The sequence below is a fragment of the Schistocerca piceifrons genome, chromosome 1 (genome assembly GCF_021461385.2).
Source record: "Schistocerca piceifrons isolate TAMUIC-IGC-003096 chromosome 1, iqSchPice1.1, whole genome shotgun sequence".
NCBI classification, from domain to species: domain Eukaryota; kingdom Metazoa; phylum Arthropoda; class Insecta; order Orthoptera; family Acrididae; genus Schistocerca; species Schistocerca piceifrons.
The window spans coordinates 42,794,242-42,820,285 of NC_060138.1; the positions used below are offsets into that span (position 1 = coordinate 42,794,242).

General features: G+C 38.7%; 1 protein-coding gene across 5 annotated transcripts in view; it reads left to right on the forward strand.

Annotated features, from left to right (window-relative positions):
• LOC124780652 (cytochrome c oxidase assembly protein COX15 homolog) overlaps positions 1-20,111 on the forward strand; it is an 85,866-nt gene extending 65,755 nt beyond the window's left edge. For all 5 annotated transcript variants that reach the window (XM_047253801.1, XM_047253799.1, XM_047253796.1 and 2 more), the window contains 3 exons: positions 3,359-3,513; positions 19,438-19,551; positions 19,946-20,111. In XM_047253801.1, the coding sequence (XP_047109757.1) occupies positions 3,359-3,513; positions 19,438-19,551; positions 19,946-20,086 (410 nt within the window). In that variant the 3' untranslated portion in view covers positions 20,087-20,111. The remainder of the gene's footprint in view (positions 1-3,358; positions 3,514-19,437; positions 19,552-19,945) is intronic.
• The last annotated feature ends 5,933 nt before the right edge of the window (positions 20,112-26,044 follow it).

Below are 26,044 nucleotides of genomic sequence, written 5' to 3' on the forward strand. Positions count from 1 at the left end.
AGAGGACCTCGTATTTTTCAAATGATGAATATGGTGAAAAATCCTCATCTTATAATTGGGTAAATACGGTACATAACATTCATTCATAGGAATATAACCTCCAAATAAACATGAAGCACTTTCTGTCTACGGGAAGGCAGCAAAATTTGATTGAAGTTTTTCAGGAATAGTGGTGAATTGGAGTTAATGAGGACTTGTGTGTTACAAAGGCAATTGCCAGGCAGCTGGATTAAGGGGAGTTATGATGGGATAGTATTATATAAACATTTACAGTGAAATACCAACAGTTCTTAAGATTTGAGAACCTCTGGAGTTAGAATTAACAGAGATTAGAAATTAAGAAAAGGTCTCCTGCAATTAAAGTACAAAGGAGACAAAGTGGTTAGTGGCAGAAAAAGGAAACAGACTTGAAGTTGTGCAAAAGCGGCAATCAGGATACTTAAAGACAAGAGAAAATACAAAGTATGCAAGAAAGACAAAAAAGGAAAATAAATAAATGTGAGAGAGAATAAAGTTTATGGTTGAAACTAAAGAGTGAAAATCAAAAAGCAGAGCATCAACAGCATAGTGCTTAGTGTATGTGGTAATGAGAGGGGTTAGCAGGAATCAAGTTCCCAGTGAAACAAATTCCCACTTCATATGTTATATTGCTGGTGGCCATGAGATAAACAGGCAGTATTTGTCACTGTTGTGGTATAGCAAAGAATACTCTGTGATAGTGTTCTATGAGTAAATAGTATACACCCTCCACATTTATTTCTCCCGACAGTATTAATATGGTAACATAAAAAGTTGAACAGTTGGTGCTTGTCAGCCACTATATACAGGCTTTCTGCTAGATATCCCTTCCTTTGATAAAGTAGTTGCAACTAGGTCTGGTAGTGGTAGGGAGGACACGAGAATGGTTTCATGGTTGTGAAACCAGTACACAAGTATATTGAATATATGCCAAGTTATGTGTTTTCAAACAAGAGGTGCTCTGTTCAAGCAGTCTTCTATTTTATTCATGTTATACTGTAAATTTCTTTTTTCCCCAGTTTGATTCTGTATCACCTCATCAGTCATCTGATATATCCATCTAATCTCAAACATTTGTCTGTAGAACAACATTCCAGAAGCTTTTCTTTTCTTCTTTTCTGAACTATTTATCATCTAGATTTTGCTTATTTATGAGGCTATACTCCAGTCAGGTGCCTCCAAAAAAGACTTTATAACAATTAGATTTACGTTCAGTGCTGACAAATTTCTCTTTCTCAGAAACACTTTTCTTGCTGTTGCCAGTCCTCTACTTTGGCCATAACCTGTAATAACAGAAGTTATCTAATACTGTTAGTTGTTTTGTTTTGTAATCTAATTCCCTCAGCATCAATCACATGTATTAATTTGACTCCATTCAATTATCATTGTTTTACTTTTGTTGGTATCTATCCCATTCAGCTGCTCTTCCAAATAGTTTATCGAGTCTCACAGAATTATAGAGTCATTATCAAACCGCAGAAGGTTAACTTTTTCAGTTCTAATTCCCATTCGAAATTTCACCTTAGTTTCCTTCACAGCTTGCTCAATGTACAGATTGAATAACATTGGATATGTGCTACAATGTTGTCTTCTCAACTACGGCTTGTTTCAGGTCCTCCGACTTTGTAACTGCAGTATGGTTTCTGTACAAGTTGTAAATTACCTTTCACTCACTATACTTTGTCCCTGCTACATTCATATTTTCTAAGAGTGTAGTCCAGTCAACATTGTCAAAAGATTTTTCTAAATCTTCTAATGCTGTAAACATTGGTTTGCCTTTCTTCAGTTTATCTTATGAGATAAGTCAAAGGGTCAGTCTCGCCTCATGTGTTCGTACAATTCTCTGGAACCCAAACTGATCTTCCCTGAGATTGATGTCTACCAGTTTTCCCATTCTTCTGTAAATAACTCATGTTAGTGTTTTGTAACCAGGACTTATTAGAGAGACGGCTTGGTCATAGATCCTTCTATGCAGTTGGATTATTACATTTTCTTTGAAGTCACAGGGTATTTTCCCTATCTTGCGTATCGAACATCAAGGGTGGGGGGGGGGTGGGGGGGGGTGGGGGGGAAGAAACGCCAATAAGTCCTATATGGGCTGACACAGAGAAGAAGTGGAGTATAAATCCCCATCTGCTAAACAGCTTTAATTTGCCAGGAAATTTCAAATCATCACACAATCCACTCCAGAGTCCAAATTCGATGTAGAAGTGGAGTATAAATTAACAGTGACCATGTAAAAACTATACTGGTTAATTAAAAAATGTGGAATGGTTATAATTAATAGTTAGAAAATGGTGATAGAAACAATAGAAGCAGAGTACTAGACAGGAAATGATTGTGACAGAATTGATGCAACTAAATGGGAACTTGGTTGATTATAAGAACCAGGCACATTCTGTAGTGGAAGACCTTAAGGTTTGAATCTCATCTTTTGATACCATTTCATAATTGAATTTCCTCTCACTCACTCCATATCACCGAGCAAGGTGGCACAGTGGTTAGCACACTGGTCTCGCATTCTGGAGGCTGACAGTTCAAACCTGCAGCCGGACATCGTGGTTTAGGTTTTCTATGATTTCCCTAATTCCCTTCAGGCAAATGTCGGAATGGTTCCTTTGAAAGGGCATGACAGACTTCCTTCCCCATTCTTCCCTAATCCGATGGGACTGATGACCTCGCAGTTTGGTCCCCTCCCCCAAATCAACCAACCAACCAATCACTTCATTTCACTTAAGACAGCAAAGTGAATGACATGTCCGTTTATTCGATGAACAGTATTACTTCCTCCAAACCCTTTCTCTCTGTTTGTCAGGCAAAGGAAATAAAATTTAATTTGATTGGGTAGTAGTTTTGTAGTGGAACACATTAATGTATCTTATGGTAGTACTTCTTTGCCAAATGCTGATTACTTCCTATTCACCAAGGTGGAAGTGAGTTTAAGAGGACTGTCTCTCTATATAAGATGAGCTCTTTTTGTTTGTAAGTGGAGTATATAAATTGCATTTGAACATCTTCGACTCAGTAAAATCTTTACTGGGCTGAGCATGTATCCAGGTGATTGGTTTTCCTGGGCGTTGCTCTTCTTATTGAGGTATTCATACTTCCTCACACTGATTCAAATTTGCATCTCGGTACCAGGTTCCTTCCTATACACCCCATAATCTTCTTACAAAGTCGGCTGCAGGTGTGTGTGTGTGTGTGTGTGTGTGTGTGTGTGTGTGTGTGTAGCTAACTGATGCTTATCTGAGTTTTTTGTTATCTTTTGCTGTGTGGATATTAACAGTATTATGCACTACCATTTAATACAGTGCAAAAGAAATGTTATTTCTCTGTTTAGGTGCGTTTGTTGCTGGTCTGGATGCAGGACTTGTGTACAATTCATTCCCAAAAATGGCAGATCGGTGGATACCAGATGATATTCTAGCATATTCTCCACCACTTTCAAATATAACAGAAAACCCGACAACTGTGCAGTTCAACCACAGGATTCTGGTAAGTAAAGTGGAAAGAAGATTGCCTCTGTAACAGGCTAAACATTAGGGTATAATGTGATGAACCAGTACTAGTGACAGTGGAGAACAATTGTTGGCAACAAATATGTGGATGAAGGTAGCATATGTATTTTCTTTCTCAGAGATAAAGAAAAAGTAGGAAAATAGCTGCAGTAGAGAGAGGAATAATCTGCTGAAAGAATTAGCACAAAAGTAACAGTGGCACAAAATGCACAGGAAACATGTTGGATATTACCACAGAACATAAAACTTCCACCCACAGTCCAGCATGTTTGATAGTGAAAACGTAGATGTCTTCTCAAACAAAAATTGTAACTATTTTAGTATTAACCCATTTATCTGTTCACCAAAATGGCACAGATAGATTAGTAAGAAAGACTAAAGAATTTTGAACTTTTAAAACCCAGAATTTCTCCATTCATAGGTAACAGAGAAAGTTAAAAATAGTGAAGTGTGAGCGTGGTGAATCTGTGGTCTTCAGAGAGCTACAGTTTCTCTTCCAAGTAGCCCATCTGACTTCACTACATTGTCTCATGCAAGATAATCATAATCCAATTATTGTTTGTGCTTTTGGTATTCTGGTATAACCAAGAGTGCCCCCCCCCCCCCCCCTCGCTCTCTCTCTCAAATTTCACACAGCAGCTTAAGAGAGTCTGTGAGGGATCTTCACTTCTTGTTGGGTTGCCTGTGGTTTCCCACTCAGCAAGGGGGTGATGGTGATGACGATGATGATGACCGTTGTGATGAGGTATCCAACTCGGAGTCTCTACTGTTGATGAACACTCATTATCAGAAAATTTCTACATTTATTCACTGCTGAACTTTCTTATTATTTGATCATGTGCCATTTATAGACACAAACACACACACATCAGCAATCACAGGTGCTGAAGATCATGTGCTGACCTTTCAGTGTTCCTCCATAGATGATGGTCTTGTGCACTCTGGATCCAGTTCTCATGAACACCCAGCTGCTGGAGGTCCATGTGCAGTTCCTTCTCCCATAGCTTCTTTGGTCTTCCACTGGATGAGTTCTATCACAGGATGTATATGATTCGGGACAACCAGGAGATCCAGGAAAAAACCGGGAATTTTTTCATCCGGGAGAAAACCAGGAAAAACCTGGGAATTTTTTAGAATTCCGGGAATTTTTTAGAATTCCGGGAATTTTTCATTGTTTTAGTTTTCAGTTCAATTTTTGTTATTTTGACTGGTAAGAACCAATACTCTACAAAAGGATATTACTGTATCTCTGTACTGCAGAGTAATACTTCAACAATAAAACATAGATGAGAGGAAAAAACGAAAATAAATTGTGAAGGAAATGTGCCATATACAACGACGACACACAGTGCTCATGCAAGCGTCTGCCAACAGCAAAATGTGTCAAAGGCTTTAGGAAGACTATCCAATGCTTCATAACAACAAATTGTCTCCAATGAGTGTGAAGTCACAACTGTTTACATTAGATTCGTTTTCGCAGTTACGAGCGGGCTCTTGTGCATGCGCAGTTGAGTCACGTTTGAGTAGTAGATTCTCCCACTTCTGGCTACAGGAATGCTGCTGTTGGCTGCACAAGCAGTCGCAGCAAGCAGCTAGATGCTACCGGGAAAAAAAACTTGTTTCACAAAGCGCCTAGCATCCAGCGCAAGTTGGTCTATCGATTATTCATATGATTTTGAAATGTATCCCTTTAGGTTTTTTGAACACATTTTAAGTTGATTTCTTAATCATGAATCATAAGTTGATTTTTGAATACATGCATGGTGTATGTGATGTCTCTGTCAGGAGAATCCTTGTCGCATCTAGAAATAAACTTTCCGCAGACAAAAGGGGACAGGGCTATACGAGCTGGGCGGAGTAAAGCCGAACAGATGAATGCCAATCGCTGTCTGATTATGTGGTTGATTGGGTTAGCAAATGTTCAGAGTTGTTCTAATTACTAGCAAAATCCATAGATTCAGACTAGCAGAGTGGAAATAAACGACTAACAGGAACAACAGGTGAGAAAGATTACATATTATCTTCTTGGTGTATCCAACAAAATGAAATTTTGACAGAGAATTTTTGGCCAGATCACTACACTAGTAAGGACCAGTTGTACAGTCCCCGGCTAGCAGCCGTTTAAATTCTATTCTGGAAGTAACGCGGAAAACGTGTTGTTTGAATATGTAAGAACGCCTAACAGGAGAGTAATTGCAGGGTAACTAAACCTGTGATTCTGGTAGGGTTTGTGAAGTTAATTGGCGAACAAATTTTGACTATGGCAGGAATAGCTACAGAATTCTTGATGACAAGATAATTTGTTAGAACCAGGAAGGAGAAGAAACGGGGACATCACACAAATTATGGAAGAATAAGACGATTCCAAATTTATATAAAAATTTCATAATATTACTTTTCGATCTCGTGATTGAGAAATTGTTGCTTATGAATGAAATGTGAAACTATTTCCTAACATAAAGCTTTTTGTCAATCTTCAGGTTTTGGCGGCCCAAAGACTGTTCCATTAAGTTTCGGGTGTGCAACCGCAAGAAATCTCCTTCTTCTTCTAATATTTCGGCTGTATAACATTCAGCCATCTTCAGAGTGAGCCGCAAGACTGCCGTTCCAGTGCTCGCTTCGTCCCTTTATATTGTTGTACCGCACGACTGCGCATGCGGCCACAGAGCGCTGGAACGGCAGTCTTGCGGCTCACTCTGAAGATGGCTGAACGTTATACAGCCGAAATATTAGAAGAAGAAGGAGATTTCTTGTGGCTGCACGCCCGAAACTTAAATGGAACATAAAGCTTTTTGCTTGTAGTAAGTCTTATAGGCATTTTACATGGGTACTTCGTGAATCATATTCTATCGTGTTATAAAAATGACCATTTGTGCCAAAACAGCCTCGTTTATTCGGTGTGTGCTACAAAACTACTGCAATATTAGAAAGGCCTATTTTGTGTTATCTAGCAGACAGTGACAAAATAGACGTAATCAGTTCGAGGAACCACACCAGTCTTGGGTATTATTTGTATTAACAGCTTTTTCAGTATTAGATAACAGCATTTCGATTTCTCATGTAGTCAAAAGTTTGACGAACTTTGATGAGGTAGTAGATTCTTTCGCAGAAGGGAAAGCACGTCATGTAAAGCTGTAGCAAGATTAGAGAGAAAAATTTTTTTTAGGAGCTAAGGAGTGAAGAAATGTGTACTTTCTTGCCTGTCTCTTGTCTTTATTGGTTTTATGTATCCTGTATTTAATTTTATGCCACACAAAACAGCACATTATTATCTAAAAGACAATAAAGAGTGTAAATTTTCTGAAGAGTTCGTGTTCTCCTGATTACAAATAATCCCATTAACTATTAATTGCGACATTTTTTTAAAAGAGGGGCAGGCTGTCAAACGGACCGACTGGGAGCAGGAGAGGCACCACAGGACATTTCAATTTCCACTGTCCTGTGTAGGTTTGATGGCATCCATTGCAAAATATACACGTTTCAGTTCCACAGAGCGAAAAACAGTGACATGCTATAGCAGAATGCTGGATGAAGAGGCGTGGCACTGCACTTTGGCACACTTAAGACCAAATAACATGTCTTACATTTCCTCGAACACATATGTTTTATGTTTCAGACTTTTCAGAAAGATGTGCACTACAAGATGAACTCTTCTTCTTCTTTTTTTTTTTTTTTTTTTTTTTTTTTTTTTTTGTATTGACCCCTTTCACAAATATCGTAGATCCGAGCCTGATGCGCAGAACAGTCTGACTTACAGTGGGTAGTCTCCACGTGACCCGTGTTTACATTTAGTGATTTTGCTGTTTCCCCTTTGTTTACTCACACGTCAAATGAAAACAAAATGGATACCTGTCGCCGGGAGCTATCAAGTGAATTAAAATACATTCACATAATTACAGAAGGCTAAAATATGTTATTAATTTTAGATTATATTTTATTTCCACCTTTCTGACAGTCAAGCATTAATCGCCTTGCAGAACAATGAAGTTATTTTTGTCTGTTTGCTAAAGAAATTTGACTTTTATTTACCTTTTCCGCAGAGGCACTCAATGTATTTGAAACAAAATGTTTAATTCCACAGTACTGGCTAGTTTCAACTGTTCGCTGCATTTCAAGTGCATGTTTTCATCTTCGAGCACCTATGGCATTATGTCATAATAAAGAACCAAACATGATATAATACAGTGCTGGTGCTCCAAGAAAATTTACATCCTGAAAACCACACTGAAAAGCTTAATATCAGGTCATGGTCTACTTCATTGGGAATCTGGACATACGAATGTGCACTTTAAATGTGCACATTTTAGTATAGTTCACGAAATTCCTGAGCTGTTGGAGTATCCTCTGATGACTGATCTTTTAATGTTTTACACATACGGGCCTCGTAAGTTATGGTAGCTGCACAAGCACGGTGTCGTCTGTTATCTATCCTCTCAGGCAACTGCTGAAACGAACCTATTTCTAACAGTCGCGGGAAAATACTGCAAATGGTGGTTTGAAAAGCGTTACTTTCAAAGTAAATATCCTTTTAAGTAAGTAGAACTATGTGCGAGGATGTACCATGAATTTCTTAAATCACAGAACCTTTGGCTCTCATTTAAAAATCATCTCTTTGATGACGAGCCATTTAAAAGAATTTCGAACCCTGAAGATCAGACATATATGCCAATATAAAACATTTTATTTCACATTTGTGTGATATATCTTACAGTGTAACACGCACAAAAAAGATCAACATTATATGCGAAAGCTCAGCTTCTCTTGCAGCTTATTAACCGTAGAGACCAATATTATATGCGAAAGCTTTGCTTTTCTTGTAGCAACACTTTGTATGTTAATTTAAACTATTAACTTTCCCTGTTTGTGTGTTCGTGCTACTTAACAGTGATGTTGCTGTTGGCTGACTACATCACGTGTCCTATGCTCTGAATATCTGCTGTCATCGGCTGGCGAGATCATGTGACATGAGCTATGACTGGCTTACAAAAGTGATTCGCAATCTCGATTTCAATGATTCGGAAAGCAACATGCGGTGTTTGTATACTTTTGTAATATGAAAATATGCAGCGTACATGTTGCTGCACATCAAAAATATTTCCAAAACGTGTCTTTTTCCCTAAGTTTTGTTTTCTAAAGTGCCGTGAAATTGTACACCCGTGTATAAAACCATAATCATTCAAAGGATTGATAAGGTTTGCAGTTCCGAGGGAAAATATACTGTTACTTAACATGGAAAAAATGTGTTTTCACCTGGGAGAAAGTGTATTTTTAACCGGGAAAAATCCGGAAATTTATTTTACTTGTCCACGTATACACCCTGTATCAGGTTTCCTAAAAGCTCAGGTTTCGCCCAGCACATTTCTGATCGTCTAGCAATGTGCCCTGCCAGGCTTACTCTCCATACTTTCATTTTCTGCACAACATTCAATTACCTGTAGAACCAGGTGCCAATGTATTTAAAATTTTCCATTCTGTTTATATTCCATATTGCAACTGGTAATGGGGCATTATTAGGGGTTCTCTAGATACTTCTATCATTTCATCCTGAAGAAAAATCCTGATAACTTTATGTGCCAGTTAGCAAACATAATTAATAGGCTGCAATAACATTTTATACACTGATGCAAGATGCTACTACATGCCTAAACTAGAAAGTTGTTGACTCTAGAGTAAGGCTCCAGTGTAACAACATTAACGGACACTCGCTACACTGTTGTTTCTCTATAGTTACTTTGAAATAATAATGCTACAATTTTACAACATTGGTTTTAATTATCTTTTTCCATATAAAATACTTACTTTGCAACTAAGCAATGGGAACTCCTTGTCAGAATATCAACAGTATGGAAAAGATAGGTTGCTACTTAACATAAAGATGACAAGTTACACCATCCTGGGCAGTTATATATTCTAAGGCTCACTGAAGCTACCACTCCTCTGATTCTTGTTGCTTCCTCTTCAATGTTCCCTGTTTGTTGTATGGTGTATGGTTTTCCAGTTTTTGTATGTTCAACATATAATAAATTTGGATGTGTATTGTGTGTGTGTGTGTGTGTGTGTGTGTGTGTGTGTGTGTGTGTGTGTGTATGTGTGTGTGTGTGTGTGATCCTAGTTGGTTCAACATAATACTGCTACAATTTGTACTTCTCTTTATTCATTCATAAAGATTGTACGTGAAACGTAACTAAATTGTGAGCACAGTATGCAATAGACTTTACTGATTTGTCATGAGCTTTCTTCTCATCATTGACCATGCTGTGTAATCATTACTACAACCATATAAATGTGTTGTTGGCAGACGTTTGTTATGAGTCAGAAAATTGTTGTATACTTCCGCTCTAATAAGACAATGTACTGGCACTGTCATGGTACAAGTTGTTCATGATCTGGTCAGATGCTTCTAACTTTTCAATCCTTACTTTCTTGTTAATTCTGCAGTAAGTTATCAAAGGTTTGAAGCTGGATGATGATTTGACAATATATTGTCTTCTTACATAAACAGTGTTTATACTCATGAATGGAATTGTGGACCATTATCAGCAAGGACACAGTCAAATCGTATAATGTGTGGGAAAAATCATAGCATAGCTTATTAATCATGATCTTGTGTTTTCTTTACTGAGTGGGCATAAATAGAGAAATGTTCATAGTGTTTCTCTTATGATCATAATTTGTGTGAAGTTACCCTTTGCTCTTAGTAATAGTACATAAAAGTCTGCTGACATTATTTCATCTAATTTCTGTGGATTGTGCATTAACTTTTTGTGGTGTACTGTAGAAACTTTCATTTTTGTGGCTGTCATAACATGCTCTAAGGACCTTCCTCTCCCCTCTCGCCATACATTAAAGATGTATGATCCTTATAGTCTGCAGTCCAGAATGTACATAGCTCATGTGGGTGTAAGCTATATAGCTTGAGATGCATACTGATTTCGTAGGGATTATAACTTACTTAGATCTGATTCTATGCCATCATGTGCAACAGTGTTTCTAAGACATTATTAGATCTGCTTTTTAAGAAAATCCTGATTTTTGAAAACTTATTGTCATGCTTCATGTTCTGATAGTTTCCAGTAATACTTCTTCTATTTTAAGATTTTATTTCTAGTTAAAAGTAGCTGCAACACTGTTGTGCATGTACAGTTTCCAGTAATACTTCTTCTATTTTAAGATTTTATTTCTAGTTAAAAGTAGCTGCAATACTGTTGTGCATGTACGGGGTCACTTTTTAATAATGCTTGTCTTAATATTTCTTGAACTACCCACATGAATACAGACAGAGAGATGTTTAATACAAATGGCGTTACTTGGAACTGATAACATCTCCGTTTTTGTATCAGTTGAACAGTTGCATGATGATGATGATGATGATGATGATGATTAGTTTGTGGGGCGGTCAACTGCACGGTTATCAGTGTCTGTATAAATTCCCAATCTTTATGCAGTCCAATCTTGTCACTGTTATGAATGATGGTGAAATGATGAGGACAACACAAACACCTAGTCCCAGGGCGGAGAAAATTTCCAACGCATCCAGGAATCGAACCCAGGACCCCATGATCGAGAGGCAGCAACACTAGCCACTAGACCACGAGCTTGCGAACAAGAGTTTCCTGTCTTTCTTTCTATGGTAATCTAATTTATCACTCTCACATCAGTTACTATTCAGACATCACCATCTTTCTTGCTAACTACATGTAAAGAGCTGTTATGACAGCTGTCTGTTCTTTCAGTGATAGCCTCAGATAACATTATTTTAGTTTCAGCATCAGCTGCACTTCTACGTCCCAACAGCATTGAATATAGTTTGCTGTGTAAAAGTTCTTTTATCAGGAAGCTACATATAGAATCCTCCATGCATGCTGGTTTTGAGAAACATGTTATACATTGTTAAATCCCATTGCGTTTTCTGTTTGTAGTCTTCTGTAAGGCTGCTCAGTTTGTTGACCTCTCATATTGTTCAAATTACTTTCTTCACAATATGACTTGTTGTTATGTCAGCATCTTGATCCATATCTTCTGAACTCACATTCACTGAATGTGTACATCTCACAGTTACGTCTTCTGTGGTGCTTCCTTTGTTGTTGACCTCCGTCATTTTGAGAGGAAAGTCCGCCCCCGGTAGCTGAGTGGTCAGCACGACGGACTGTCAACCCTAAGGGCCTGGGTTCCATTCCCAGCTGGGTCGGAGATTTTCTCTGCTCAATGACTGGGTGTTGTATTGTCCTAATCATCATCATTTCATCCCCATCGACGCGCAAGTCGCCGAAGTGGCGTCAAATCGAAAGACTTGCACCAGGGAGCTGTCTACCCAACGGGAGGCCCTCGTCACAGGCCATTATCAATATTCGAGGAAACATTCATATTTTTTAACTTTAGCACACACACACACACACACACACACACACACACACACACACACACACACACACACACACACACACAGAGAGAGAGAGAGAGAGAGAGAGAGAGTTGGGGGGGGGGGGGGGGTCACATTAGTTGGAATTCACTTCAGATAATGTTTTGTCTTTGAAAAATATTGACCACTGACTCTCATGCAGTATGTTTTGGTGCATATTCTGTTCACAGTAGAGAGGCTACTAACTGCAATGTAAATTTACCATAGTTACATGATAGCAAATAAATAGGTTTCAGAGAATGGGTAAAGGATGAGGATGAAGCAGAATGAGAAGAAAACAAGTAATAAAAGCATTAGAAATAGGCAAGAAATCAAAGCCATTGTTTCTTTCACTTCAACTTTACTTCTCCTTTTTTGCGTTATTGTCAAGTTTTACCTCATACTGTTTGCATTAGTTGCATGAAATTTTTGTTTCTATGCATGTATTGTGTGTTTCTCTGCATCTCTTCTTGCACTTAGACATAAAATTTTAAACAGTCATTATTTTTAAGTTTGAACCTCGACTAACACATTACATTGACTGTACACTTTCCTTCCCCCATGCCTCCACCTGTCTCCCACCCTTCCCTCTACCCTTTTAAAAGTTAGGTTAATGAGAACCACTCAATTAGAATGCATGACTCTGTGTGTATTTGAAATTTTTTATTCCTTCAGTGAATTGTAACTAACATGGAGTTTGAAACAAGGAAGGAGATGTATCATGAACTGATGTGTCAGAATATTGTGTACTTACTACTCCTACTCACCTGGCCCCACAAACTGCAGCCAGTTTTTGGCCTTGTGAAATAGCTTCCTACACAGTGTCATGTCCTCAGCATCATCTTCCCTTCCTCCAAGTATCTGAAGATACTTGGTCACCTGGTCTCTCCATCTTATTTTTGGTCTTGCTAAAATGAATGTCTTCGTCCCTTTGGATTTCGTCTGTAAGACTTCTCTCAGTATTGATCTCTCCTTCCCTGTCCTCTATAGACGAACCGTATTTACTCGAATCTAAGCCACGCTCAAATCTAAGCCGCACCTGAAAAATGAGACTCGAAATCAAGGAAAAAAAAATTTCCCGATTCTAAGCCGCACCTGAAATTTTAGACTCGAAATTCAAGGGGAGATAAAAGTTTTAGGCCGCACCTCCAAATTGAAACAAAGTTGTTCCATTATAATATGAGACACAATTTAGGTCGAATGAATGACGATACAGCAACAGTAGTTTGGTTCGAGTCGTAAGCTTAGCAGTTAAGCTTTACCAGGTAGCCATTGCTATGCGTCAGGCGCTCTGTCCGTATTTATACGGGTACCCTTCCTATTTCACGTGCTTCGTCTGGTTTGAATTGATTGCTTACTTTTCTTTGATCAGATAAGTGCCGTTATGTGTTTACGTCACTCTAAGCTGAAAATGCATTACTGTACTGTGCCATGCATTGTTTGTCGCATTCTGATAATGAGTGTTTATGGCCTGTCGCCGCTCGCGGCATGGCTCGCTCTTGTGCGCGGTTACTTACACTGCTGCTTTCTTTGATAATGATCAACAAGAACCAAATAATAGACTGCATATGATGGAAGATGTTCTGAACGAGAGTTTAGCGAACATTTTTCTTCATTTGAAAATCTTTGCAGACGCCTCTTTAGTACATTATATTCTGCACAGAAATTGGAGTCATCTTAGATTTAAAAATCTAGTCAATTGCCGTGCTTCATTTCTGACTGTATCACTATTAGGCATTAGAATAATACGAATATAAACATGACATGATATGTGTATTCTTCCGCGTTTGCTGTTGTCTCGCTCTAGTTTCGTAGTTTATTAGGCAGATAGGATTTAAATGAGACAGCAGCAAACAGTAAAAAATACATGGCAAAATGTTTATATTCGTGTTATTCTTATGGTGAAGAGATTACTGCATGTGATTCACAATTCATAAAAGTTCCAAGTAGCAAACATCTCTTCTCACAGGTAGGAAAAAATTCAGGACGTAGAGTTTCCCATATTGACAAACATCCCAAACAGTCTTGCCAGTCGGATTTTCGTAGTATATTGAAATGCTGCTAGAAGATGAACAATACGAAATTTCTATTTACTTCATTGGATAATGTATGAAAGTGCAGTGGTCGAAACTCGGGGCGGAGAAAAAAAAGCTCATTTTCCACCTTTTTTTTTTTTTTTAATATATTTACTGACGAAGAGGTTTTGGCAGCAGTATTTATCTTTGTGCCGCAAAATATGCCTGTTGTAGCGCTACATATATTCGATGGCAGAAGTTAGTTGTGGCGGCACCTACCAACATTTTTCAGAACTTCCGCTTACTTTGCACTCGATTCTAAGCCGCAGGCGGTTTTTTGGATTACAAAAACCGGAAAAAAAGTGCGGCTTAGATTCGAGTAAATACGGTAGCCGATCCATCTAAGTCTCCTTGTCTTGGCTCCCTTATGAACATATGGTTCAATGTATCTCACATTGTTCTTTCTTCTTCACCATTCTCCTCCCTCACAGATTGGTCCAAATATCTTTCCCAAGATCTTTCTCTCAGTATGTTTATCTAAACCCTAGTTTATGTTTAAGTGCAGTTCAGGCTTATAAAAAGCAAAATTGTGGAAAATGCATAATTGAAGAAAATGCTAAAGCCCCCCAAAGTATGTGCAAAAATACATATAATTCGCATACATGATTAAACATCACAGTCTTCTCCAATACTTTGTATAAAATCTGCCTAAGTGAAGGAAATTAAATGTACAATGCAATGTTTATACAATAATTTGTGGTAATGAATCTCATCACATTTGCAACAGCAAGTAAAAATTGATCAAAAAATTGAAATTGGTATCTGAGTATAAGGTAATCGAGCTTTTTTCGGACTTGCTACAACTAAAAATTATACATTCAAAACACGTGTTTTTGAGAGATCATCCTTTGTGCTCACCCACAAAAAAAAGCAAAACTTGATGAACATGCTGACTTAAACCAAAAACATCACAACTGCTAAGTGGTTAAACTGTAAGCATCTACTTAGTTACATACTTTGTCACCATTGCTGTTATTGTTTAATGCTTTTCTTATGAGCCACACTTCGTATGTTCACCACCACTAAAGTGTTATTTTAGGCTTGATGAGAGAAACAGATGTGTAAAAAAGAGTTTACTTCCCCAGTTCATGTTAGAAGCTTATTAGAAGTTTGGTCAGCAAATTTCTGTACACTGTGCGAAATTTTAAAGAAAACTCAGGTGCTACATTTTCGCTTCAGGCTCTCTATCACTGCTGCCAATCTGCACAATCTACAGTGTGGGTGTGTGTGGTGCAAAGCATATACATGAGTAGTGTATATAGTTGTTGCAACTATATCATGTCAGATTTGAACACAAAAGTCTTTAAAATGTGCTGTCGCAAAACCCATGTTCTACTTCCATGTGACATCTCTTTCATCTGCATGAAAAGTATATTTTCAGCACTTCACAAAATGTTTTCACCCCTACCTGCACTCCCGTCACTGAAGGGCCACTCCCTTTCTCCACACATCCAGTAGGAGAGCTCATTTTCCATGTGTTAGTGTGGTGTGGTGGCCGCATTGGACTTAACAAGTTGCCAACCAATAAGATTTCACTAGGCAGAAATGGGTGAAGTTTTCTCGGTTATGACCAAACATATTCTTCAAGACTCGGTGCTAGAATTTAAAAGGTTGGTGACTGATATTGTTGCTGAATACAGAACATCAGAACATGCAAAAAGATGAGACAGGTGGTGACTGTGCCCCATTGTCACATAATGGCTCAGTCCAGTACACTGTCTTGTTTTTCGATTACTGCTGCAACCTAGCAATAGTTGTATCATAATTGTGCGGTGAAGCTAAATGTTTCACGTTGTGTTTTCGTGTAACTCCTACATCAACATCTATATACATACTTCACAAGCCACTATACAGTGTGTGGTGGAGGTTAACCTTTATCACTACTAGTCATTTCATTTCATTTCCTGTTCCACTTGCATATAGAGTGAGGAAAAAATGACTGTCTTTGTGCCTGCTCATGAGCCCTAATTTCTCTTGCGAAATGTACGTTGGCAGCTGTAGAATTGTTCTGCAGTCAGCTACAAATGCTAGTTCTCTAAATTTTTCTGATTGTGTTCAGCTATAAGAATGTCATCTTCCCTCCGGTGATTCTCCTTTGAGCCCCCAAAGCATCTCCATAATACTTCCATGTTGTTCAGACCTGTTGTTCAGGTAACAAATTGAGAACCCCACCTCTGAATTATCTCGATGTCTTCCTTTGATCCAACCTGGCTTGGATCACAAACACTTGAACAGTACCCAACAGTGGGTCGCACTAGTGTCCTATATGCGATCTCCTTTACAAGTGAACCACAGTTTCCTAAAATCCTCCCAATAAACTGAAGTCAGCTATTCACCTTCCTTTCTGCAATCCTCTCATGCTCATTCTATTTCGTATTGCTTTGCAGTGTTACACCTAGATATTTAATTGACTTGATTGTGTCAAGCAGCACATTACTGATGCTGCACTTGAATATTATGAGCTTGTTTTTCCCTCTCATATGTAGTAATACATTTTTCTACATTTAGAGCTAGCTGCCATTCAGCGCACCAATTAGAACTTTTCTCTAAGTCATTTTGTGTCGTCCTACAGTCACTCAACGACAACACCTTCCAGTACGCTACAGCATCATCAGCAAACATCCGCAGACTTCTGCGTACGCTGTTCGCCAGATCATTTATGCATATATAAAATAACAGCAGTCATATCACACTTCTTTCCACATTTCTTTTTTCGTTTATCTCTAGTCCACCTTCCTTTGCTTTTTTAAATGGCTTTCTTGCCAGTATTTCCAGGTCATGTAGATTTTCACTGATTAGTGGTACACCATATACAAGGAACTGTAAATTCATTTGTATTCCCATCCTAATTCCGTCTTCTGTTTTGCTTGCTGAGTCAAATGCTTCCTGATTCTAATATTGAACAATATAATGGTGACATTTCATGTCCTTACCTTACTCTTATTTTTATGTCTAAACCCTGAAATTTGTCAAAAACCCTGGAATATTCTCCATCCATTTTCACTTTTTCTTTCAACCGTTCCATGGTAACTTTTGCAAGATTTGTAATTGTCTTTAGTATTCCAAACTTCGGCATTTTCTCTCTCAACGTTTCTCTGTATATGCTCTCACAGGCTTTCTTAAAATCAACGAACGGTATTGTTGTTGTTTAATTGTATTTGCAATATTTTGATATGGCTTCCTTCAGTAAAAATGTCTGATCTGATCTGTGGTGGATTGATCCTTCATAGAACCTCCATGTTTCTCATCTGGTACTTCTTTTAAATATGGTTTCAATTTTTTCCAAAGAATCTTGGCGAACACTTGTTTCTTCTTTTCTGCACCTGCTTCTTCACATTTGTTTTGTTATTTCTCATGTGCTTTCAATGTAGAGTTTGTATTCTGTTGTTAGAAACTCAGATCTGTTTTGAAACTTAATGACAAACTGTTGTGCCTTGTCATTATCTTTCAATTTATTTGTGTCAGTATTCTATTGTTTTATGCTCTTTCCTTCCTTAAGCTTTTCTATGGCTATTTGTTGCCGTACCTATCATGACTAAATAGTGATCTGGGCCTGATGGGGTTCCCAGTATGAGTCTCACATTCATTATACAGCTTTTATATATTTGGTCTGCCAGTAGGTGTTGTCCATTTGGTTTCTTGTTCTGGCATCAGGAAGCAGCCAAGTTGCCTTTAACATCCTTCTGAGGAAAATATGTACAGATAACTATTACGTTGGGTACACTTGCATAGCTAAGTAGCCTCATTTCTGTATCGTGCTTTCAACATGTAGGCTTTTAATTGCTACTATTCCCTTCCATAAGGTCTCCCTTCGATTTTAGCTTTGGCATCGCTAGCCATGAGCTTTACATCATGTCCTGGTATTTTACTTAAGTACCTCTTTAAATATTGCATAGAAACTGCCTTTCTTTCCATCCTCAATTGGTTAGAAATCAATTACTGCAACTGCTATTCTTTTATTGGCCACGAAACATACTACCTTTTGGAAATTTCCATCTTCCAATCTACTGTAGTATAGAATGTGTTAGTCCGTTTCCAGTTTTCCTGTTTATGGGCATCTTGTGTCTTGCACTGCAACTAGGCCCATTTCATATCTGTCAAGTTCTTCTGACAGAATATTTAGAGGTCCAGGTGTCGCCAAAGTCCTGACACTCCGTGTTCCAAATTGTAAGTCCTTGTTGGTAAGTGGCTTTCAATAACTAACTAACTATTTATGGGATGTGTTGCTTCCTTTAGCTTTTCTATAGCTATTCATTGCTGCACCTGTCATGACTAAATTGTGTCTGTGCCTGGCTGGGTTCATGTTATAAATCTCACATTCATTACACGGCTTTTATATCTTTGGTCTGCCAGGACATGTGGTCTATTTATTTTCTTGTTCTGCGATAGGGAATTGCCCAAGTTGCTTTTAACATGCTTCTGAGGAAAATATGTGCAGATGACTCTTATATTGGCTACACTTGCATAGCTAAGTAGTCTCATTTCTGTATTGTGCTTTCAGGATCAGTCTAGTTATTTTTTTTGTGGTGAGTATTTTACTCCTTCACTAACCTCCAACACTGCTGGCAGCAGAGCTGGCAAACTTCCTGCCCCACCCCCCACCCCCCGCCCACAATTCCGAAGGTGATGCACCTGATGAGGGTAACTGGCAAATCCCCCACACGGATTATTGTGTACTTCGTACGTGTATGTAACAGATTATTGGGTGCACAGTTTATAGTGAAATTTGAGACCTTGTGTAATATAACATGTGGCTTGCTGTGGAAGTTCCAGAAAATACCCTGTGGCTTAAACTTGAGACTATTGATATTGCTGTCTTTTACTGAACTAACCAAGCTGTCATCCTAAGCCTACCACAGATCAGGAAGTTTACTTGCTGCTATCAGAACGAAGGACTTACATAGTCTCAAAAATATGACAAAGTTCCCGACAATAAACACATCAACAATGGAGGAAAGAAGGGAGGAGGGGAGGAGGAGAGAGAAGAGAGAGAGAGAGAGAGAGAGAGAGAGAGAGAGAGAGAGAGAGAGAGAGAGTGCTAGCTAGCTCCACTGACAGAACCATTTTTAGTGTAGTTCATATAATAGTGGTATTGTTTGTTTTAAGCATAGCTTATAAAGATTGAAAGCCCTATGTCTTTAACACTAATTAATTTCTTTAAATGAGAATATACCTGGTGAAGTATGCCACAGATGCAAATAATATTAGTTGTACTGGTTAGACAAAAGTCAAGCCATAGAAACAAGTCACTGTGGTGAGTTTAACAACACTACACAAGTAAAAATAGTGAGTTAAAGTTCCAGAATACTTTGTTATGTTTATGATAGTTTAAGTGAAAAATAGTGTTTCAGAGGTACTGGATAAATGTTTAATAATATGTCAGTAGTTTTTTTCTTGTAACTCAAAGACACTGTATGTGTTATTGCAGGGAACATCTACACTGGGAATAATTACGGGGATGTGGCTACTGTCACGTAAGAGGGTTCTTCCACCCCGTGCTTACACAGCAGCAACTGCTGTGGCTGTCATGGCCTGGTTGCAGGTTAGTTTATTACTCCTTTGAGCTGATTTTCCTTACTCCTGACACTTCAATATAGAGTCCACCAGCAGTCATAAAATGTTAAACTTTACCATTTAATTAATATTTCTAGTTGATTCTGGACTCTGCAGCTGCTGCATGCTGCACAGTATCTTTTTTTAATGTATTTACTTTATGGCTAGTTTCAGCCAGCAGCCATTTTCAAGGTGTACTTACATAAGCATGTTGTATGTGTTTACATTAAAAGAAAATGTCAGATGATCAGAACTAGTTGTGATACAAACACAACAAACATGATTTTGTGTAGTCAAAGTGGAACAGTAGTTTTTTATTACTAACTCATAAATATGATTTTTTTTTTTCATTCAGTAAGTGGAGGTAAATCTCGATTTTTCAGGTTACACTTGGAATCACCACACTTCTCACATATGTTCCTGTCCCAGTTGCTGCAAGCCATCAGTCTGGCTCACTTGTTCTACTGTCATTACTTGTGTGGCTCACTCATGAATTGAAATATGTCAAGAAGTTACCAAAGTAATGGAAATATAAATGATTGTTACCAACCATTGTCATATTTCATTCTGTGTCTGATGTAAGATATGAACTGTTATTTAGATTGCAGTAGTATAGTCCTAGATACATTTATAGGGACTACTGACTTATGGTGTGGAATCATGAGTAAACAACTTCTACTATATGCAAATACTGATCACCACAAATGCAAAAATGTGTTATGTAAACAGGATTCTATTTTTGTACTTTTGGGCTTATTCGCTATATCATTATTTAAAACACACACAATGTAAATACTCATTCTAATTAAAGTCAGTTTTTTTTGTAAAGTGTTCCTAAGTATTTCAGCCTATAGTTGAGACAGAGTAAGTTGATCCCTGACAGTTGCAGTGGTCTGGGCGCAGCAGCATCACATGACCACCTCGACCAGTAACGTTAGGTGTAAAATAAAGGGTAGGGCTGTAGATAGAGAGATGCTGAATGAAACATGTTTGGCTGTCAAGAGAGTGATGCCTTCAATGACTGCCGTAGTAGAATATTGTCAAATGACATTTCACAAAATCTGAAGAAATTCTGGGCATATGTAAAGGCTGCTAGTGGCACGAAAGTTAGTGTCCAGTCCCTAGTGAATGAGACAGGAGAATTGCCCCAATGAAATCCTCATACCATTGAAAAGATGAATTAAATAACTTCCAGTATCAGTGGTGTTGAGAAACAGCTGAAATCGTTAAAATTGAACAAAGCTCCAGGCCCATATGGAATCTATGTCAGTTTCTTTACTGAATTTGTGGCTGAGTTAGCCCCTCTTCTCACTGTAATCTGTTGCAGATCACTCGAACAAAAGACTGCGCCCATTTCTTGGAAAAAGGCACAGGTCACACCTGTCTACAAGATGAGTAGCAGAAGCGATCCACAAAACTACCGTCCAGTATGCTTGACATCAATTTGTTGTTCAATCTTAGAACATATTCTGAGTTTAAACATAAGCAGGTATCATGGACAGAATGACCTCCTTAATGCCAACCAGCATGGATTTTGAAAACGTCGATCGTGTGAAACGCAACTTGCACTTTTCTCACATGACATACTGAAAGTTTTGAATCAAGGCAATCTGGCCAATGCAGTATTTCTTGGAGAGTCACCATCAGATGTAGAAGTAACTTCGAGTGTGCCCCAGGGAAGTATGTTGGGACCCTTGCTGTTCATGTTGTATAGTAATGATCTTGCAGACAATATTATATTAAAATAAGACTTTTTACAGAGACGCTGTTATCTATAATGTAGTACTATCTGAGAGAAGGTGCATAAATATTCAGTCAGATCTTGATAAGATTTCTACGTGGCACAGAGACTGGAAACGTGCTCTAAATGTTCAGAAACGTAAAATTTTGCACTTCACAAAATGAAAAAATGTAGCATTGTATGACTATAATATCAATGAGTCACTGCTGGAATTGGCAGCTCATACAAATTCCTGGGTTTAACACATTGCAGGGATATGAAATGGGATAATCACATAGGTTCAGCCATGGATAATGCAGGTGGTTGACTTCATTTTATTGGTAGAATACTGGGGAAGTACAATCAGTTTAGAAAGGGATTGCTTACAAATCACTCATGTGACCCAGCCTAGAATATTACTGAAGTGTGTGGGACCCATACCAAATAGGACTAACAGGGAATAATGCATACAGAGAAGGGCAGTACGAATGGTCACAGGTTTGTTTAATCCATGAGGGAGTATCACAGGGGAGGTGAAGGAACTGAAATGGCATATTCTTAAAGACAGGCATAAACTATTCTGAGAAAGTCTATTAATAGAGTTTCAAAAACCAGCTTTAAATAATTATTCTAGGGATATACTACAGCCTCCTGCATTTCATTCACACAAGGACCATGGGGATAAGATTAGAATAATTACTGCAAGCACATGGGCCTTCAGACAATTACTCTTCCCACACTCCGTACATGAATGGAACAGGAAGAAACCCAAATAACAACCGAGCTAGGTGCCGCAGTGGTTAGCACACTAGACTCACATTCGGGAGGACGACGGTTCAATCCCGTGTCCGACCATCCTCATTTAGAAACGTCCTGGCAGATTAAAACTGTGTGCCGGACTGAGACTTGAACTCTGGACCTTTGCCTTTCGCGGGCAAGTGCTCTAACAACTGAGCTACCCAAGCACGACTCACGCTCCATCCGCACAGTTTTACTTCTGCCAGTACCTCGTCTCCTACCTTCCAAACTTAAAAGAAGCTCTACTGCAGGTTCCGAGTTCGAGTCCCGGTCCGGCACACAGTTTTAATCTGCCAGGAAGTTTCATATCAGCGCACACTCTGCTGCAGAGTTAAAATCTCATTCTGGAAACATCCCCCAGGCTGTGGCTAAGCCGTGTCTCCACATTATCCTTTCTTTCAGGAGTGCTAGTTCTGCAAGGTCTGCAGGAGAGCTTCTGTTAAGTTCGGAAGGTAGGAGACGAGGTACTGGCAGAAGTAAAACTATGAGGATGGGGCGTGAGTCGTGCTTGGGTAGCTCAGTTGGTAGAGCACTTGCCCGTGAAGGGCAAAAGTCCCGAGTTTGAATCTCGGTTCGGCACACAGTTTTAATCTGCCAGGAAGTTTCATATCAGTGCACACGCCGCTGCAGAGTGAAAATCTCATTCTGGATCCTGACTTAGGTTTTCCAAGATTTCCCTAAATCGCTCCAGGCAAATGCTGGGATGGTTCCTTTGAAAGAGCACGGCCGACTTCCTTCCCCGTCCTTCCCTAATCCGATGAGACCGATGACCTCGCTGTTTGGTCTCTTCCTCCAAACAACCCAACCCAACCCAAATAATGATGACAATGGGGCATAGTGTCTGCCAAGCACTTTACGGTTGTTTGCAGAGTGAAGAAAACGTGATTCCGTAAATATTTCTATGAAGTGCCTCAGGTTTGTCACAGCTCTATAGATAGTTATTGTTTATGCCTGCAGCTATTTGTGCTTCACAGTTGAAAGCTGACAACAGCACTGTGAGCTATTGGAAAGCTTTTTATGCCATCTATGCCATAGCTATGGTTACATGCTTCAGCACTGCATTTGCTTTACAATCAAGGGTTTAATGAAAAGTAATGCCTCCACCTTTGTTAATTGGGTTTGGATGGGAATATTTTAATAAATCAAATGCAGAAATAATCCTTAGAATGTGATCTTTAATTACCAATATTCACTTTTCCACATAATCACCAGCCAGTTGGGTACATTTCTGCCAATAATGAACAAGTTTTCTGAAGCTATGGAAGAAATCAACACTCTGTTTCTGTAACCCCAATCTTACAGTTCTCTCAACGTCTTCATCAGAAGCATAATGATGTCCCTGCATATCATCTTTCATTATCGGAAATAGATGTAAGTCAGACGTGCTAAATCTGGACTGTATGGAGGATGCCATACAGTGGTGAGATTCAGTCTCTGAAGTTCTGCTGTGGTGGCACGTGAAGTGTGTGGTTTGGCATTGTCGTGCTGCAGGAAAACATTTCCCTTTTCCTTTCAGACCCCTGTTAGCTGTCATTTAAGAGTTTGCAGCGTTGTGATGTAATGCTCCGAATTTATTGTTGTTCCACGATCAAGGAAATCAACCTGGATAGCACCATCTGCGTCTCAGAACACTGTGGCCATTATTTTTCCAGCTGAGGGCTGCATCTTGAATTTCTTTTTCTGGGGCGAGTCTTTGTGTCTATGTTCCATAGACTAACGTTTCATCTCCAGGTTGTAATGGTGTACCCACATTTCATCTCCTGTCACAGTTGAATGGAGAAAGGCATCGCCTTCATTCTCGTAACGTGAGAGGAGTTCCTGGCAAATTTCAAATCTGTGGGCTTTCATTTCAGGAGTCAGCATCCAGGGTACCCATGGTGCACAGATCTTCTGATAGCCAAGCAGAGCAATAATGTGATCCACACGTTCTTGTGAAATGCCGATTGTGCTTGCAGTTTCTCTCTGAGCGCTACAGTGATCATCCTCAATCAGTCTGTCAGCATTTTGCTTGTGAAACTCTGTGGTTGCTGTCACAGGACATCCAACTCTTTGTTTGTCATGCAGGTCAGATGTTCCCGCCTCAACATCTTTAAAAGTACTCGCCCAACGACGCACAGTACTCACATCAACACAATCACCATAAACTGCTTTCATTCTCTGATGAATTTCCTTTGGGGTGACACCTTCTGCTGTCAAGAATTCAATGACTGCACATTGCTTAAATCACATTGACCAACCGTCTTCGCAGGGTTCCATACTTTACACTGTAACATCATAACCGTTCAATGCTAAGGCTTCCCACCAAATGGAGATGTAGAGAAGAGGCTACGGAACGAGCCAGTACCTTAAATTAGAAGGAAGGTCAGTGTTGGCTGTAATTTTGATTGTTCATTGACAGCAAAATTGATTTTCAATCGCATAGTGATCATCATCAGTGCTGTAGTGTAAAAATTAAACTCATAGGCACTGGTGTCAAGTTATTATCAGTAACCAAAGCTATGTAACGATCACAATAAGTTATTGTTGTTTCTCACGTTTCAGTGTCTTATTGTAGGCAGTGAGCAGTCAAGTCCACTTAAAATGCGAGGTCTGCAACCCATTTCAGATGTTCTAATTGTTGTTCCTGCACTTCTATTTCTTTGGTAAATTCGACAATAGTGAGTTTTAAATTAAAAAAAAAAAAAAAAAAAATTCCAGACATGCCCTTGATTTAACCAACATACTTTGCAGTAATATATAAAATCTTCATACTCATTGTTCATTTCCATTGAAAACTGTTGCAACTGTCAGTGGAATAATGTGTGTGACTTCAGAAATTTTTAAGTAATGAATGACAGTTGCAGACTTTCCTGAATCATCTAATATGATGAACGAAATTAAGTTCGGAAATTTAATTGTTTTTACCATCAGATTCTTCACGTGCTCCATGTCTGCAAATTTAGCACAGAGTGCTTCTTGATATACAGAACAATGAACCCCATCTGTTGATTGTTGTAACTAAATCTTTAAATTCTTTCTGCATAGTACTGTTATGTTATTTTATAGCCAATTTGCATTACCTGTCTTTAATGTGACAGCTTAATATATATTGAGAGTTATTATACCTCTCATTTGTCATTCTCATTCATTTTTAAAGTCTTGTGATGATAGATCACTAGACTGCCTCTTTTTGTGTAAACAGCCACTGGACTTGTGAACATTCTTAATACCATAAACCAATTGCTAATGGTAAACAGCACTGACACCATGTTTCTGCTGAACAGACTGAAAAATGCTGCACTTCAATACTCAATAAAATGTTTCTGTGTTCTGGGTGTTTTTGAGAAGGACTGAGCAAAGCCAAGACAGTTTGGGCATTGGCTCACACACCCTGTGTGCGTGAAATTTGGCTCGCTGTGGCCGGCCCTGGTTTAAATGGATTGTAGGTCATGCTCTGGAGAAGTATGTGCCAAATATGTGGATTACAGATGGAAAAGACCCACTGTGGTTTAATAACAAAATTCAGAAATAGCTGAGGAAGCAAAGACTGCATTCTTGGTTAAAAAGACAACACATAAATTGTGACACACAAAATTTATTAGAGGTTTGTGCGTCTGTGAGAAGATAAGTGCATGAAGTGTACAACAATTATCACCATCATACTTAAGCAAATGATTTTGCCGATAACCCGAAGAAATTTTGGTGCTATGTAAAATTGCTAAAAGGCTTGAAGGCTTCTGTCCAGTTACTTGTTGATCAGCTTCTGCAGCAGTGAAAGAGAGTGTTTAAGAAATCATTCATGCAGGAGGATCGTACAAGCATACCGTCATTTGACCATCACACAGACTGCTGTATGGAGGGCATAGTAATAGGCACCTCTGACATAGAGAAGTAGCTGAAAGAGTTGAAAATAAATAAGTCTCCATATCTGGATGGAATCCCAATTCGATTTTACAAAGAGTACTCTACGGCATTGGCTCCTTAC